The 18,052-nt window shown below is 37.9% G+C and overlaps 1 protein-coding gene across 11 annotated transcripts in view; it reads right to left on the bottom strand.

Annotated features, from left to right (window-relative positions):
- Gab1 (GRB2 associated binding protein 1) overlaps positions 1–18,052 on the bottom strand; it is a 140,953-nt gene that overhangs the window by 46,943 nt on the left and 75,958 nt on the right. For all 11 annotated transcript variants that reach the window (XR_015443960.1, XR_015443959.1, XM_004868901.4 and 8 more), the window contains exons 2-3: positions 11,013–11,307; positions 316–541 (exon numbers count right to left, since the gene is read on the bottom strand). Coding sequence is in view for 9 of the 11 variants with exons in the window: in XM_004868901.4 (XP_004868958.1) it covers positions 316–541; positions 11,013–11,307 (521 nt within the window). In the remaining 2 variants the exon portion in view is untranslated. The remainder of the gene's footprint in view (positions 1–315; positions 542–11,012; positions 11,308–18,052) is intronic.

The raw sequence follows: 18,052 nt of genomic DNA, 5'->3' as shown, positions 1-18,052 counted from the left end.
CACATAAGAAATGGAGCAAGATCACCATTTATAAATCAGTGAAATCTGTTAAGCAAGTAATACTGTGAGTCTGTAACAAAGAGTGTGAAACAGTAGCCAGATTTCCAAAAGAGTCTGGTGGGTACAACTGTTCTCTGCCAAAAGTGGCAGAGATTGTGTTTCTTTAATAATAATAATAATAATAATAATAATAAATCTCCTGAGTATTAGCAATCATTAATAGAGGAATATAAATCTAAGATATAAGCTTGCAATCTAAGCTCACATAGATGGTTTAAGCCTTCAATCAAGGCTCAAAAAGCAGACACAATTTACCTGGTGGGTTCAGGCTTCTTGCTTTGACAGTTGATCAGCAAGAGGTAGTCTTGAGGGTCTTCCTGGATGCCCAGAGTTTCCGGGTGTGGTGGGAGGCTGATGAGCTGATATGGAGGGGGTAGAGCAGCAGGGGAAGGATCCGCCTGGGTGGAGGATGGCACTGTGTTTATAGTGAAAGCTTGATCAGCAGGTGCTTGTAAGGAGCTGCTGGGCGGCTTCACAGGATCTGCAATGCCAGAGTACTATCAATGTTGATCACGTTTTAAGAAAAAAGCAACTGTTTGGGTTATACAAAGCTACTTTAAAGTTTGGAAATACTTCTGTTTCAACACACAAAACAGGAAAAAAAAACCATGGCAATGTCACTTACAGCAAACAATACTGAAGAGGCATTATGGCTATAAGAAGTAACTGGTTCTTCTCAAAGAGATCTAAAATTCCAGCTACTTGAAATACTGAGACAAGAGGATTCCAAGTGTGAGGCCAGCCTGGGAAACTTAGTGAGACCCTGTCTCAAAATAAACAAAAGTAAAAAGGACTAGGGATGTATGTAATTCAGTAGTAGAGTGCTTGCCTAGCATGCATGAGGCACAGGGTTCTATCCCCAGTACCACTAAAAATTGAAAGAAAAAAAATAGGAGTCTTCCTTCTGCCCATATGCTCAAAAAAAGCCAAGTTTAACCTTGCTTTGGACAATTATTAGTTTTGGGGTGTGGGGAAGGAAGCCATTCTATAGTCTTAGCACAAGATGCAGTTTTATTTTTTCCATGATAATAAACAAGGTGCTTCCTAAGCCAAGCCAACCTTTTAGGGTGACCTATTTGATGACATGGACTTAACAGACCCAAGCTGCTGTGAATATGAGCCTGCACTCTTTACCCTAGGTTTATTTCGTTGCTCATTCTTTTCTTTTCACTTCTATCGGGATTTTTAATGCTGGCACTGGTGAAAATGGATTCTATCAATGTTTAGGGAAAGGGCTTAAAGCTCACAGCCTCTTTTGCAAATTTTCATTAAAAGGGAGTTTGCAAGCAAAGAAATTTATTAAGCCCTTAACTATGTTTTGAGAAGACACATAAAAAAAGAGAAATTGTACAAAAGGAAGTAATTTGAAAATCTAGAAATAAAAATCCCTCTGTCATTATTGACATAATTAAGCAATATTTTAAGAGTCCAGAAGGAATATGCTCTGTGAGTCCGGTTAGAAACACAAGGTAATTGGGCCGGGGATTTAGCTCAGTGGTTCCAGCTCCTGGCTCTCAAGCGCAAGGTCCTGAGTTTGATCCCCAGTACCAAAAAAAAAAAAAGAAAGAAAGAAAGAAAAAAGAAATACAAGACAATAAATAATGCAGAAAATGGCAAATGCTCATATATAAAAATGTTTGTCTGTTGCCTGTTTATATTAGAACAGAAAAGGCCGGTTGAAACAGATTTTTACATTACACTAGGTAAAAGATGCTTAAATATTAAGGTAAGGAGATGATATTACACCAAACAGAATCAAAGGCAGGTCATTTGTCCTGTTACTTCACTACAGAGGGCTAAATATCAGCTCTGTCTTCTCTAGACATTTAGAAATACATCGGAACACTTTTCATAATGCCTTTATGTATTTAACAATAAGATTCATACATGCGCCAAGACAAAGTCCATGGAGCTCCTTTTACAACTCTTCCTCTTAAAGAGTGAAGGTTGAATCCTAATTGGGAAGCCTGAATATTAACAATGTTTCTCCAACTGTGGGTCCCAATACCACAAAAAGGATCAGCTCTGCTAAGTTTACTGTGCCTTACATATAGAAGATGCTGAAGAAAATGTTTCAGTCACAGAGCAGAAACTCACTCAGCACTTTCTGTCAAACTAGAGGAGAGGAAAGCAAAGGGTACTAAGAACACTGAGGGACCCATTCCCTTGCTGGTATCGTCTGGGATTTGCTTCTGTGTGTTAGATGCTAATGAAGTCTGGAAACTTCTTTCAATTAGAGAATTAGACCCGAGCAAATAGAAGTTGGGCTAATTTCTTTTTATCGTTGCGATGCTTCAGGCAATGTCAAGTCTTCACACAGGTTTATGCAACAAAATCCTTCGGTAGAGAGTTAATACTTTTTTATTTAAACAAAAATGGCAGTGACATAAAAATAAACATTTAGACATTTATATAACATTATATAATAATTTCAGAGGATATTCATAAATATTTGTTGTCTAAGTGATGTATAAAACATACCCTATGAAATGTTTTACTCTTTTGGTTCAATTGCAAATATACAGAGATTTTCTTTCAGGGAATTTAAAATGGCACAGATTAAATGCAACTCAGATTTAAGAGAACTATGAAAGATATTTATGTTTTGAAGATGAATTTATGGAAAATATATACAACATTTGAGGAGGAAAAAAGATCAGAAAGCAGTTAATGTGTCCTTCAGGGTATATTCACTACAAGTGTACTTGAGTATCTGGCAAAACTCAACAATCTAGTTCAATTTTTTTGTTTTAACCAAAACAAAATAACTGGAAACATTTCACTATTAAAAAAAAAATCATACATACTCTAGCTTTCCACTGTAACTCCAGCAATAATTATTCCAAGTGATTTCCATGTATACATTTTTCCTTCAGTATTTTTTCTACACTTGATGGCTATACACTAACTGAATTGAGTTTGAAAGGGAAATTGCCCAACCAAGGATATATTTATTTGACCTTGCTTTATTAACACAATGGGATCATCTCATTTTTAACCTTCCATTACTTCTATCTGTGAATGATGAAAGTATTTTACCTCTTTAAATCTTCAAGGTCTCAATTTTCTGAAAAGAAGCCAGGAATTAAATGATTCTTTTTTCAAAAATATTTTGTTCACAATATTTGAAGACTTATGCTTGGATGTAGCTTCCAAGAGGCAAGAACTAGAGAGAAACACTTTCATCACGCTCACTAGCAAGCACTAGAGAGAAAAGTCGTGTTAAACAGCTTTGCAATGCAACCCCAATCATTCCAGACAATACTGGCATACAAAGGCCTAATACAAAGGGAAGCAAAGATCATTCTATCACTTTGGGCCCACAAAATGCACGATTTCTAACATTTTACTCCTTGGGATAATTTTACTCATGTTAACTAAGCTCTGCAAATTTTAATATTAGCACTGTATTGAGTCTAAATATTCTCTAACTTAAAAATTTTAAGCCTAAACAACTGCTCTGAATAAGGAACTTCTGTTCCACCATATAAAGATATGTGATTTACACCTTATTCTACACTACCAGTAATAGAACAGACCATTCTGCTTTCTGCCTTGCAAGAGTTTCTGATTTACTGCTCTAAGTAATGCAAGTATTAAGCTTCTAAGAATCAAACACTGGTTTAGGGTTTGCTTGTGCATGTAAGATCATTTCCCATTTCTTCATTCAGGAGGCATGAAGAGTATAATTAAAGCCATTAAAGACCCAATAAGCTACTGGAGCAAACTCCTAATTGAAATTTACTTGGAAAGCTAGTAAGCATTGCTGAAAAAAGCCTTTCTGTGAATCAGCTTTCAGCGAAGAGATGCAGATGATGAGTTGATGAGATGCACAAACAATAAACTGATCCATATAACCCCTCACTTAATATAGTTTTATCCTATTTGGAACCATGATACTTCTAGATAATACTGCTAAATATTCAAAATAATTATTGTTGGGGCTGGGAATGTAGCCAAGTGGTTAGTGGTTACCTAATATATTCAAGGGCTTGAGTTTGAGCATTAGACACCAAAATAAAACAAACAAAACCCCAACTTTATTTTTCTTTTTACAAAAAAAAAAAAAGGCACAAGAGTTTTCACCTTAAGAAGTAATTCTACTTTTTCTTACTGGTAAAGTAGAATGTTGCAAAGTTGACGTATGAGGTTCTCTGAATTTGTAGCCATTACTTACTAGGAATACCCTGAGCTTGCTGTAATAAAACTGTGGTGTAGCCCCACGTTTTTGTCAGGAGACCAGATGAGATTCTTTTCTCTGAAGATGGCCTATGTCTGCTCTTAGAGTACTTTTTTAAAGTTTCCACTGTCAAACATTTACCTTTATGTTCACAATGAAAGGTAAACAGGTCAAGGTTACTGTTTTTCTTGATTACTGATTTATGGTATGCATTGTAAAATTTTTCTTTCTGTAAAGATAAGCATTTTGAATAGATTTACACTTACCTTAGCAAACAGCATGACCATCTCCTCACTTCTGAATGCACCATTTTTATGAAAGACTGTTTTATGAAGCTAAGTCTAGTAAATGGATGCAAACAGGAAACAGCAGTAGCAGCAGCTGTCAGTGAACCAATCTGCAGTTTCTCCAGCTTATTTAATCACCTACTGCAGATCCTTATTCACTGCACAATATACTGAATGTGTTTCAAGTAGAAATAATATCTTATTTGTCCTCTTTCCTTAGTAGATTGTGAAAATATTCTTGGAGACTTTAAAATAAATCCTTGGGCAATGTTGACAAATACCATAATTCTTATCCAGAGGTATGACAGCCATTTGCTTCATTTGTGCGGTATTTTAGAAACGTAAGTACTTGGGCCCCCCTCCACAGGACACTCAATAAACCAACATATTCTGGGGCAGGAGCTTAAAAATGTATAATAAAACAAAACAAATGCAAAAAACCAAATACACACTTTAGTTTAATTTAGTCCTCAGAAAAATGCAAGTTAAAACTATGAGATATACCACATACTCACTAGAGTGGCTGAAATTAACAACTAATTTCCAAACGTCAATGCAAATATGGAATAAATGGAATTCTCACAGATTGCTGGTAGGAAAGCAATTAATAGAATGACTTTGGAGGACTACAACTAGGTATACTCAAGCTAAATAAACATATATCCTATGATAGTGGTGGCAAGCCTATGGCACAAGTGCCACAGCGGGCTGTTTGTATCACTGAAAGCTCTAAAAGGTTCGCCATCACTGGCCTATGATGTAGAAGTGCCCCAAAGAACTGTTGATGTCCATCAAAAACACAGGTAAGAATGTTCACTACAGCTTTATCTGTATTAGCTGAAAACTGCAAACAGCCCACATGTCCACTAACGTTTGAGTAGACCCATACTGTGTGATATAGTCACACCATGCAGTGTTGCACAAGATAATGAACTGCCACACGCTAAAACATACATGCATCCAGACAAAAGCCAGATTCAATGGCTCCATTTATATGAAGTTCCAGAAAAGGCAAATCTAATCTATAGTGATAGAAGAAGAAAAAAATTTACATTTAGAAGGGAGCTTTACTGGAAAGAGTAATGAGAAAACTTTCTGGCACAGTACACATGTTCCATTTCATAATCTAAAATACAGCCACACAGACATCTATCTATGTATAGATATAGATGGATATAAAACCATATGGAACAGTAAAGATCTATGGCATTCACAGTAATTTATATCTCAATAAAAAGAAATTTTAAATGCCCTGATTAAGAAAGACTGCTTTAATGAAAAGATCTGTGATATGTATATGCATATAATATAATATATAATACATACATACTTAAATTTTAGTTTATCTACTTTACTAAAGCAAAGAATATTAAATAGAGAATTGTACTTTGTTATTAAGCCACTACATTCTGAGCATTTTGAGAAAAACAAATTCAGGGGCAGCTTTCTAATCCCGCACCCTAAAATTAGCCTAGAGGCCTTTACCGAAGTTGGGGAGCTTCCTACAGCCCTTCAGTTGTGTTTTTCCCAGCACTTGTTTAGCAGATTTAACAGCTTCCACCTTGGTGTTGTAGGAACAAAAATAAATCTGCACATTTCCAAGAAAAACAAAAGAAACTAGTTTCTGCCTTCAAATCTACTAAAGAAAAGCATACATAGGAACCACATTCAGTTCAATGAGCTAGAATTTAAAAACAGATACAGCCTGCCAGCATTTAGAGTATTCAATAATAGCAGTGGTCACCTGGGGCAGCGGAAATAACATGGTAATGATATTTTGAGAGGTTCCTGGAATCAAAACACAGGTCAGATTTTTCCCCTTTCCTTTTGTTTTTCAGGGGAAAATCAGTTATTCTCGTAGGGATTAGGGATGGTTATTTTCATAGACTGTGATATGCAAGCATAGTCTATTGCTTCCCACATCTGGCCTGAAACTAGCATAGTGAGAAATCATCTTGCGGTATTAGTCAGTTCTCAAGCCAGGAATGGGAACACATTTAGCCCTCTGAAATCAGAAGAACACAGGGCTCAGGGGACTGATCTAGGTAAAAACTAAAACACCCACCAGTGTTTAGGGGTTGGTGGTGAGGTATACCTAGAAGCAAGAGAATATAAAGCAGGTGGTAAATTTCAAGGAAGAACTGAGACATTTTGATGGTTGTTGTATTAAACTCTAAGAATATGATGGGGAAGGAAAACAGCATTTCTCTGCTCTTTCGAATCCGACACAAATCTTTAGATGTGTTATTGTTGCCCTCCCCCTTCCATGGTGCTGGGGATTGAACTCAGGGCCTCACCCATGCTAGGCTAATTTCTTTTTTTTTTAAGACTTTTAGCAAAGTCAGCTACTACAAACATCCGAGGAAGAATAGTGGTTGATTTTAAAGTCTTTTTTGTAGTTTTGTTACTATGCATTGAAAACCAAAATTATAGAGTACAATGAAATATGTTTTGGCTTCTTGATACTACATAATGAACTGTTTGTCTTTTATAGATTTATTCCAAGAAACTCAACATATATTTCAATGTAGTAAATTAAGACATTTCTAACTGTGGCTATTTGGGGGAGATGGCTGGGAACAAGCTGTGAAAAATCTAAATAAAATCTAAAATCTAAGTACAGTTGTGTTTAGATACAACTCATGAGCTAAATGGAGAAAATATTAGCAAACTGAAGTCTTGGGGCTTGTTTTAATGAACAGACAAAAATGACTTGTGATCAGCACAGCTGTTGTGCTAAAAACTACACATATCAAATTTGATTAATCATACTATGGATTTTCTTATAAACTTCTTATACCCCTATATATACTGTGAACATAAAAATTTCACAAATTAAGAGTTCACCCAACTGAAATATACTTCTAATTTGTTTTATAAAGACTTGGGAATTTTGTCACTAGAAAAATCGCAATTGCTTTCCAGTTGTTAAAAGTTTGCAACTGCCTATACTGGCAGAGGTTTATAAAGTGAAAATATTTTGACTAACTGATTCTGACTTCTAAAATCAATGAAAATTTTCCACTAACTAAAAAAACAAAGTTCTCAGTACATTATCAGCAGTAGTCACAGCCATTTAAAATTGTCAGGGGGGCCGGGGATTTAGCTCAGTGGTTCTGGCGTCTGCCTCACAAGTGCAAGGTCCCGAGTTCGATCCCGGGTACCAAAAAAAAAAAAATAAAATAAAATAAAATTTTCAGGGTTTTTCTTGATCAACTTTAGATTAAATCATGTTTTCTATTTTTTCTGCAGCAGAGTGCTTATCAACAGGTATTATTAATTCCTAGATTATCTGACAATCTCTCCTACTAGACCAACAACAAATTTACAAATTCTATGAAGATGAGAACTGTATCTATACCCACAGTATTTTATATATAAACTTACTCATGAACTAGTGTAATGCATTATTTTGGATATTTCTTATAATGAATCCTTTCCTACTGGATGCTCAGTTCCACATCTGTGAGATTTACCATTTGTTCCCCTAGTCACCAAGTACTAGTCCCCTAGTATGTATGTGTGGGATGAATGCCCACAGTCTAGTAGGGTGTTGGCAAACTCAATGATGTGGTAAACTGCTGAGTCTATTTTCCTCTTCCCAGAGCTCATTTGTTGTTCATTTACCTCTTGAATGATAAGAATCATTCATTCCAAGGTAGTCAAGCAGATCGGACTCTGGATGTTAAAACTTGAAAAGCTAATCTTGGACACAAGGATTACAAATTCTTATCTTGGGGGATTCTCAACTCTACCCACTCCTGAACGGGCTTCCAAAAGTTAGATACATTCCTTGACTGAAGAATGCACATCCTCTAAGACAGCATCTCATTTCCTTTGTTAAATTTAGGAGGATGGTGAAAGAACACCTACAAATTAGCCTTGCAGGCAACCAATGGGGACAGAAGCCTGCCCTTAGGTCCCCCAAAACAATTTCAAAATTGAAGAGGCAGCAGGCAGAGGAACAACAGCAGTAACAAAACCATTATAACAAGTTATTTACAGAGAAAATCCATCACAATGAAACTAACGTGGTGTCTAACCTAACAATTACCATAACAACCATTGAAAAGTGAGTTATGTGACTTCAACTTCAAAATCCTTCACTGTACTCAAATGCAGATATCTATGCAAACAGGAAAGAAAAGGAGTCTAACCGGAGTTAGAAATGATAACCCCAAAGCTCACTCACTCTGTGAACATATTTAGCACCTTCATGAACACAATCAAAGCCCTAATTGCCTGAAGCAATTTCCTGAGGCTTGTAATCACTAAAGCTCTGAGATCTGTTCCTGAGCTCCCTGGACCAGCTATGACTAACCAGAATCACTGCTCGCTGCCGTGAACTCTCAGTGCTGGCCAACAACCCTTCCTACTTCCCTCACCAGGGCCTGTCCCCTAACCCAGGCAGACCCCAGCCCTTGGAGGACCTTCTCCAGGCGTGCACAACTGGCCACAGTGGACACAGCACGGAGTAGTCAAAGATGACTACGATTTCTCTTCAATCCAAACCTTGATGTTGATTATTAATAAATGTTCCTACCTCTCCACTCCTCTTCAATGTAAATATTTGGGAATGCACATTTTTAAATGTTTGAGTGTAGTAGCCTCTCCCTATTCTTTCTTGGGTTTTTGGTGGGGTTTTTTGTTTTTTTGCTATTTGGCAACAGGCTGTCCTTGAACTATGTACCCCAGGTTGGCCTTAATTTAAACTTGCTGTAGGGCCAGGGATTTAGCTCAGTGGTTTTGCCGCCTGCTGCGCAAGCACAAGGACCCGAGTTCGATCCCCGGTACCAAAAATAAAAAATAAAAAAATTTAAAAATAAATAAATAAATAAATAAATAAATAAACTTGCTGTAATTCACCTGCCTCAGCTTCCCAAATGCTGGGATTATAGACATGCACCACCATACCTGGCTTGCCCCGCGCCTTATTTTTATCTGTAGTTTTGCTTTCTACAATTAGTTGTCCCAGGTCAACTGTGGTCTGAAAATATTAAAAGGAAAATTCCAGAAATAAACAACTTATAAATTTTAAGCTGTGTGTCTTTTATGAGCCATCCTGGTGGACATATGAATCACCCCTTTGTCCAGTGTATCTGCATGGTATATGCTAACTACCTGTTAGTCACTTAGTTGTCTTGGTTGTAAGATTCTAACTATTGTGGTATCCTGCTATTATAGCACTTCTTTTCAAGTAACCCTTATTTTACTTAATCATGGCCCCAAAGAGCAAGAGTACTGATGGTGGCAATGTAATTACAGTACATTGTTACAACTATTCTCTTTCATCATTGTTGTTGTTAATTTCTTCCTGTGCCTAACTTACAAATAAAATCAGATATGTATGTATGGGAGAAAATGTAGCACACATAGTGCTTGGTCCTATCCTGGGTTTCAGGGATCTGATGGGGATCTTGGAACATATCTCCTATGAATAAGGGGGGACCGCTGGATAGCCATGAAGACAGTAAGGTCAAAGACCAGTTCACCTTTATTTCTGATCCTTGGTACCCTACACAGATTCTGAGTGTATGTTTGAAAAGAAAGAGAAGTATACAGGGAATAAGTGGTTGAATAAGTGGTTGACCTGGAGAAGACTCTTACAGAATTCTTAAGACCACTAATCACTAAGCTGTTTCTGAGATAGGCAGCCCAAATCTGTTCCTCATTCAAGTTCTATAAGCAGCTGTTCCCTTGCCTTTTTTATTCATAGCCTTCTCTTTTAGTCAAGTAAAATTCTAATGTATCTTGGAGTCTTTTTTTTGCCAAGTCACCAAGCCTGGTGGACTGTATTCCTACTTTCATTTATGCAGAAATACGACTTCCTTCAAAAGCCTACAATTTACAATTTGTCTCCTGAAGTTTTTTTCTACTCCCTCTTACCTAAACTTTGAGCACCCCCTCTTCCTTCCTCCATGCTCTTTTTAGGACTTGTGCTAAATAAACTCATTAATTTGCTATTTTTTCATGGTGTTTTGTGATAAATTTCTATTTGCTTTTCCTAAGTATTGATAATCTTGGCTATTTCATAACCTCAAAAGCCAAGTTCTTAACACCTAAAGAACGGAGTTAAAAGACAAAAAAAATTGGCATTTTTAAATAGGTCAAAGATAGCCAAATATCAACAGTGGTGAACAGTTCAATTTAATTTGGCAAAACTCAGTAAAAGCTCTTACAGATGTTCTCTTGTCATCTTCTTGCTTGGGACATTTAGATTCTGTTCTGTAATGGTTAAGTCAGACTGCCTGGCTGTCCGTCCTCTCTCCCTCTCTCCCTCTCTCTCTCTCTCCTCTCTCCCTTAAACCTGTAAGAGTTTCTCTCCACACTGACCAAAGAGATCAATGTTTTCTTCCAAATGCCAAGTTCCTATTATAAAACAAAACATTATACCATGTAACTGAAATAACAAAAAATTTTGCGACATTTAAAAAAATGTAGCAAAAAGGGAGAATTCAAGTTGAATAATAAAATCTTGAACTTACCTTCTTCTGTAGGATTAAACCCACAGATGTCACAAATACACCGGACCCACTTATTCATCTCCTCCTCACTGTCTGCTACCAAATAGAAAATCCGGTCAATAGTGTTGATATCAAAAATATAGCTATTTTCAAACTCTTTTTTGTTAAATGTCAATCCAGCATCGACTTGCTGACATAAATTTAGATCGATAATACGAATAGGCTTCTTGGCATGATCATTTTTGTAATATTCCAAGACATCTGGATCTCCAGTCAAACGGCCACTGCGCAACACAAACCATCTCCTCTTCCATGCCTAGGAACAAAACAAAATATCCATTTAGTATTAGGGAGAATTTTTTGTAAAAGATACATATTACACCAATTTTATAAATGCATTGTCTAGAAAAATTCACAATATTTTTTGTTTCTGTAAGATAACTGGCCACTCTTAACAGCAACGTTAAGATGCTCAAATTAACTTAATGATGTATATGTCTAGAATCTTCTAGGAACTCTCCTCTGATATAATATCAAGTCAACAAACCAGTGAAAGTTTGATTTCTACTAAATATAAAAATACAGTGGTGCTGGATGTGGTGGCTCACGCCTGTAAACCCAGCACTCGGGAGGCAGAAGCAGGAAGATCACCTAGAGGTTCAAGGCCAGCCTGGGCTACACAGTGAGCTCAGGGTCGGCCTGAACTACAAAGCGAGACCCTATCTCAAAAAAACAAACAACAACAACATTAAATACAGTGGTTTCAACAAATGATGTTGGGGAAAATGGATATAAATAAGCAAAGGAGCGGACACTATGCTAAGTGATATGAGCCAGTCATAAAGGACAAATACTGTACGATTTCCCTTATATGAGGTATTTGCAGTGGTCAAATTCAAAGAAGCAGAAAGCAGAAGAGTGGTTTCCAGGGGCTGACAGAGGGAGCATAGCGAGTTAAGTGTTTAGTGGGTACAGTTTCAGTTGGAGAAGATTAAAAGAATTCTAGAGATGGATAGTGGTCATGGTTGTATGACAACATGAATGTACTTAATAATACTACATTACATAGTTAAAACAAAATGGTAAACTATTTTACCTATAGTTTTTTTAAAAAAGAAATGGTTCTTCACGCCCTAATGTCATTCCTCTTCATAAGCCTCTTGCAGATTTTAAACCACAGAATTATTCATTCATTCATTCATTCATTCTGTGTGTGTGTGTGTGTGTGTGTGTGTGTGTGCGTCTGTGTGTGCGTGTGTACTGGTGGAGGACAGGAGTGATGAGGAAAAAAACAGGTTTAGAAACTTTCCTGGCTTCTTGCCTAGAAACCAAGCAATAGACTGCCTCTCTTTCTGCAGCTGATCACTTAAGATTCCACAGAGAAGATCTGTATTCTGTAATAGGAGACACAACTTTTTAGTCTTTCGCCTCATCTTCTCAACAAATATGTATTGGCAATCTAGACCTATACTTACTGTCTCCTCCCTCCACAGGTTTTGCATTTTTAAGTTTTGAGCTTAATGTTACGCCTAAGAAAGGGGTAAAATCTTTTATTATCACCCTCTCCAAAATCTACATTCACCGAATAATAATAGCAGAATGAAATGACCGAGTCTTGCTCATCAAGTCATGAAATGACTGGGTCTTTAACCCTACATCTGTGCCTGGAAACAAAACCAAGTCTTACTCCTTTTTGAGGTTCATCCTTAGGAGCAGTCAGCTCAATATTTAAAAGGCCTATTTAAGCAAGGCTCAGTCACCTACAGTTATAGTTTGTATCTAAAATTTCTCCCGAAATCCTGATGTGTTTGGAGAGTGACTGGATCATGGGGTGCTATAAGCATCAGTGGATTCATCCATTGACAAGTTCGGTAGCTAACTGTGCTGTTAGGAGGTTGGGCTTGGTTGGAAAGGGGGAGTCCCTGAGGGTAAGACCTGGAAGTGTGTACTCCTGTACCCATCTTCTCACTTCTCTCTCTGCTTCCTGGCTGCCGTGAGTTGAGCACCTTTTTCTCCACCACTCCCCTCTACCATCTGGTTTCTGCCTCAGTGCCAGCCCATCTTGGACTAAAACTGTGAGCCAAAATAAAGCTCTCTTCCTTTAAATTGCAGGTATTGGGTATTTTGTCCCAGCAACAAAAATATGACTAAGACACCTACTAAGAGACATTCTGCATTTTGGACTGAACATCTGACATAAGATCACCCAAAGAGGCACTCTGGGCAGCAGAAGGACAGAGAAACAGGGCAATGTGCGAATCCTAGTGGACTCACATATTCTCACTGCCCTTTCTGTCCATTTGGGGATCACGACTAAGCACCAGGCACACTGTTTCCATGCTTTAATTTTGGGAAATTATAACCAGAAATAACACATCTCCTTTACAGTGACCACTTGAGATAACGGCAACCCCACCCTTTCAGAAATTTTAGTTTACAAGTTTCATGCTCAGCAGACAATCCAATCAGACCAAGAAAGCTCACCAACGTTCTTGATGTCCACATGTGCCAATTACCCCAAAATAATGTCTGTGTTTTCACTAACATATGTATATGTATGTACCACTCTATTTATAAGAAAATATCTACTAAAACCTTCAAAAGCAATGAAAGGTTCTCTTTTTTTTCGTACTGGGGATCAAACTCGGGACCTTGCACTTGCGAGGCAGGCGGCAGAACCACTGAGCTAAATCCCTGGCCCCATCTCCATGTTTTTTGTTTCTCACAAAATTTGGCAAATATAATACAAAGGAATTGTACAGTGAAGTTAAAATGTAGCTGTCTTAGTTTTATCCTGAAAAACACATGAGAGGGAAAGAAAAAGAATAAAATACACATGCTTCTCTACTGGATCTTTAGTCTTAGCTTCTATCATCACCAAATTTTACAATAAGTTCTGACAGTAAGTGATTTTTGAGTTGTAGTTCCCTGATGGAAGGGCTAGAAAGGTGTGGCAGTAGTGGAAACTGAGTCGGAAAATGACAATGAAGGGTCCCGAGTGATCCAGAAACCAGGCCACTCAGTTTTTAATACAACGGACAACTGTACAGACAACTGAGTTAATAAAGGTGATAACTTTAAGCTTAGTATCTTAAGAGAGTCTTTAAATTATATCCATTCAAGAAAATTTAGATAATTGGTTGTTCTGAAAATACTTAATGAGAAAAAAAACACAGAGAATTCATGACTCCTTTCCACAAGAAGTTTGCTACTTGTAAAGAAAATACTTAACATATATGAAAATACTTTAGCACACAAGGGCCGGGGATGTAGCTCAGTGGTGCCGCATTTGCCTGGCAAACACAAGGTCCTGAGTTCAATTTTGGGTACCAGAAAGAAAAACAAAACACTTTTGCACATAACAATTCTGGCCAAACATGTGCTTAAATATTGCTAAGTAGACAGCGATTCATATGCAGAAAAACACATTCAATCCTTTAGCATGGAATTTATTATAAAAATCATAAAGGCCTAAAAATACTGTCATTCTTTAAAATCATTAGTATTTTAAATTAACTTCTTCATCTGACTGCAGCTCAAAGAAAAAAGTAAAGAACTGGTGTCTGGAGGAAGGCAGAGTCGAGAGTTCTGTAGATGTTTTAGTTATTATTAAAAAGTTGCAAAGAGTCAGATTCATGTAAATTTGGCACTGGATTACAAAAATCCATTTGTTTAATATATACTTATTTGCTTCAAAATAAACAAAAGTTATCCCTGAGTAAAATTAAGTCTCTGTGGGCACTTCCCTATCAAGCAGTACACATGGAAAAAATAATGGAGAAATACAGGGAGAAGAAACTGGAGCATTATGTTATCTAATCAGGGCCATCAAGGAGTCTTTCCTCTTGGTTGGTGATTTCTCCAGATAGTGGAGGTTTCATCTTTAAACACAGAAATAATTTTTTCAAGCTTTAATGTCTTGCATGGAAATCTTTCCAAAATGTCTTACTACATAATTCATTGAACATAATTCATCCACTCCCAGATGATTCAGACTAAGTAGCGCAATTTCTCTACTGCATTTGAGTGAAGATCTCAGAGGCTCTTGGGCCGTGTGGAAGGTCATCTGCCCCACACCACACACTGCAACGGTGCTGTGCTTATGAGTTCATCTTTCAGATTTTATTATCACTTCTCTCTTCTGACAATATGGTTTACAGAAGCCCACACTCTTTCCTGCTCTGGAGACTTTTGCACATGCTATTTCCTAGGTCCATTATGTTCTTTCTCCTGGTCCTTTCCCATCCTTCAGTGCTCTCCCCTTTCTCAAGCACCTTCAACCCAGCCGGCCCAGTGAAAGCAAGGCGTAGTCTTAGGGATCCTATCACTTGACGATGCAGTGAGTTGTATACGACTGCTGCAGATCAATTTCTCTTTGTGCATACAGTATTTGTTTGTTCAGCATCTAAGGCCCTAACCACACCGCAAAGTCCAAGAAGATAATGACTACATTTGCTTTGTTTGCTACTCCATACCTAATGCACAGCACAGTGCCTAGCACACTGAAATATGTGTACAGTCAATCAATCGAGTTCCCCTAAGAGAACAAAGTTGCAAAATTTTTGAGAATATTACATTTGCTGTATGGGATACAGTGAAAAGAAAAGTGTGCTTTTAAAACTTCTTCCATTTGAGGAGAAGAACTCCGGTAGTGGATGTATACATGACAAACATAACTAAGATAACTGTACCAAAAGATGTGCATGAACAAACATCTTGGGAAAATAACAAAAACAAAAGAATGGAATATGTCCTTTGGCTGTGTCATGCTTTGTGTTCTAGTTGACTGTGGCTTCTCCCACCCATTCCTTTCCTTCTCTGTTGAAATCACATTGTAGAAATTTGAAAAGCCCTCAGGAAGTAAAATAGCTAAGAAATGAGTAGCAGGGCACTGAGGTATACGGCATGAGACGCATTGGGCTAGTGATTACAGAGGCCAACAGACATTATACAAAGCGTGAACACTTACAGCAGGAAATTACCGCATTAAAACACAGAATTCAGCCAAGTAGCACCTGCCTCTTATTTATTTATTTTTAACATGGTCCAAATGTGAATGTTTGTCTCGGTCACAAAATGAGTCACTCTCATTGAATCTGGCACCGATATAACTGGAAAACAAAAGCAATTACATAAACTACACACTTTAATAAGGCAGATACAAAGGTTCTCTGGATTATGGTACAAAGCACAATTTAGCCACAGAATAAAGCTTCAAGCTTGACAAGAGGACTGACATCAGCACCCTTGCTAATCACAGCACAAAAGCGTCTCTATGTTTGGTCAGAGCACAAACGGGCCTGCATAAATCAGTCTTTGTTATCTGAAAATATCTGGGATTCTTAAAGTTTGTCCTATTTTTATCCTTGCTGCCTTGGTAGCCCCGGAGAAAGCTGTACCCTGCTTCACCAATCCTGCCAAGCAGGAACACACAAAAAGGACAAGTTTTTCAGAAACCTTCAAAACCAAATCCTCAAAGCAGTTTTAATCAAACTTCAGTTGAAAAAAAATCATTTTAACTATTTGACTGCTATTATGAGCAGGTAATAAAGAGGAATTTGCAAGAAATTTGCAGAGTCGAGAAGAACTATTTTGTTTTCATTCCCTATGTGCAGTAATAGTCACTGTGATCTGAAGTTGAATAAATATTATAGCAATATAACTTCATCAGCAAGGCTGCATTTTGATGCAGTTTAAAAAAGTACTGCACTCTGATATCAATTTCCAATTTTCGGTAACTTTCTATACCCACAGGATAAGGGCGAAACTGGGAGAACACAAGGGGCCTCCCAGCTAACTCTTACCTTCCCTCTGAGGTGAGAGCAGCCCCTCAACCCTCTGCTCTCACTTGCCTGTGGCCCTGCCACCTGCTGCCCCTCAGCACATGCTCCAGCCCCCTCGATTCAACTCAGCCCTCTTCTGGGCATGATCTCCAGGCTGGCCCTGAGCTCTCTGTTCCCGTCTCCTTCCTAGCCATGTATCTGACACACCTATGCTTGCATTTTTGAGGTCCAGAGCCAGGTCTTTTCGCCTTTCATCATACTCCTCCCACTTCCCAGCCCCAAGGAGGTTCTCCATTATTGTCTGTTTAATATGCAGTCACAGAAAATCTCCGCAGCAAGGTCACAAATATGAAACTAAGGCTGGAGGACCACAAGTATGAGTCCAGCCTGGGCAATGTAGCAACTTAGAGAAATCTCATCTTAAAATAAAAAAGGCCTGAGGATGTAGCTCAGGGTGAAGGTTCTGTGTTCCATCTCCAATAAGGGTGGGAGAAGTTCTCATACTGTCTGTGCCAGTTACAGGGACACTGACATGACTATCTGGTCAACTCTCTCAGGAGCTGTCAGAGGAGGACGGAGGTGTATAAACAATAAACTAGTTTTTGAAACTCTAGAGATTATGAAGTACTTTTGAGCTTCACTTTAGAAGATCTGTTCTTTTAAATACTTTCTGCATTTGAACAAACTGAAAACAGACTTATCACATGAAGCTAGGTTTTAAAACAGGGTTATCACACACTGTACGGTATGAGTATGTACGTCATGGCAATACAGATGGAGGCCCATTACTTAGTGGGAGAGAAAAGATTTTCAGTCTATATTAGTCCCAAACCATAACTTGCTGTACTATTATTGATATTTTCACAAAACACATCAGATCACTAATGGATTCAGTTTTAAAGGAAAATATTGATAGAGGCCGGGGATTTAGCTCAGTGGTTCCACCGCCTGGCTCGCAAGCACAAGGTCCTGAGTTTGATCCCCGGTACAAAAAAGAAAAGAAAAGAAAAGAAAAACATTGTTACTGCCGCATGCTTATTTTCTGACCTCTTTAGTCCAAATAATGGTGCGACGCTTGCCAAGACCCCCTGGCCCTCTCCCTGTACCTTTCTCCTAGAGGAGATAACACTGAGGGAGTAGCCAATGTATGGGTAAGAAAAAAAGCAGAGCTCAAAGGGGCTGCAGTGGCACTCAACTCTGACTGTACATTAGACATATCCAGAAAACTTAATCTTTTAAAAAGGCGCCTCCTCTTGGACCAACTACATCATATTGGAC

The sequence above is a fragment of the Heterocephalus glaber genome, unplaced genomic scaffold, assembly GCF_053883595.1.
Source record: "Heterocephalus glaber isolate CG9 unplaced genomic scaffold, H.glaber_assembly_v1.0 deba00001587, whole genome shotgun sequence".
Classification (NCBI taxonomy): Eukaryota; Metazoa; Chordata; class Mammalia; order Rodentia; family Bathyergidae; genus Heterocephalus; species Heterocephalus glaber.
The sequence above is the reverse complement of the archived record's forward strand: the minus strand, read 5'-3'. Positions and strand labels throughout refer to the sequence as shown.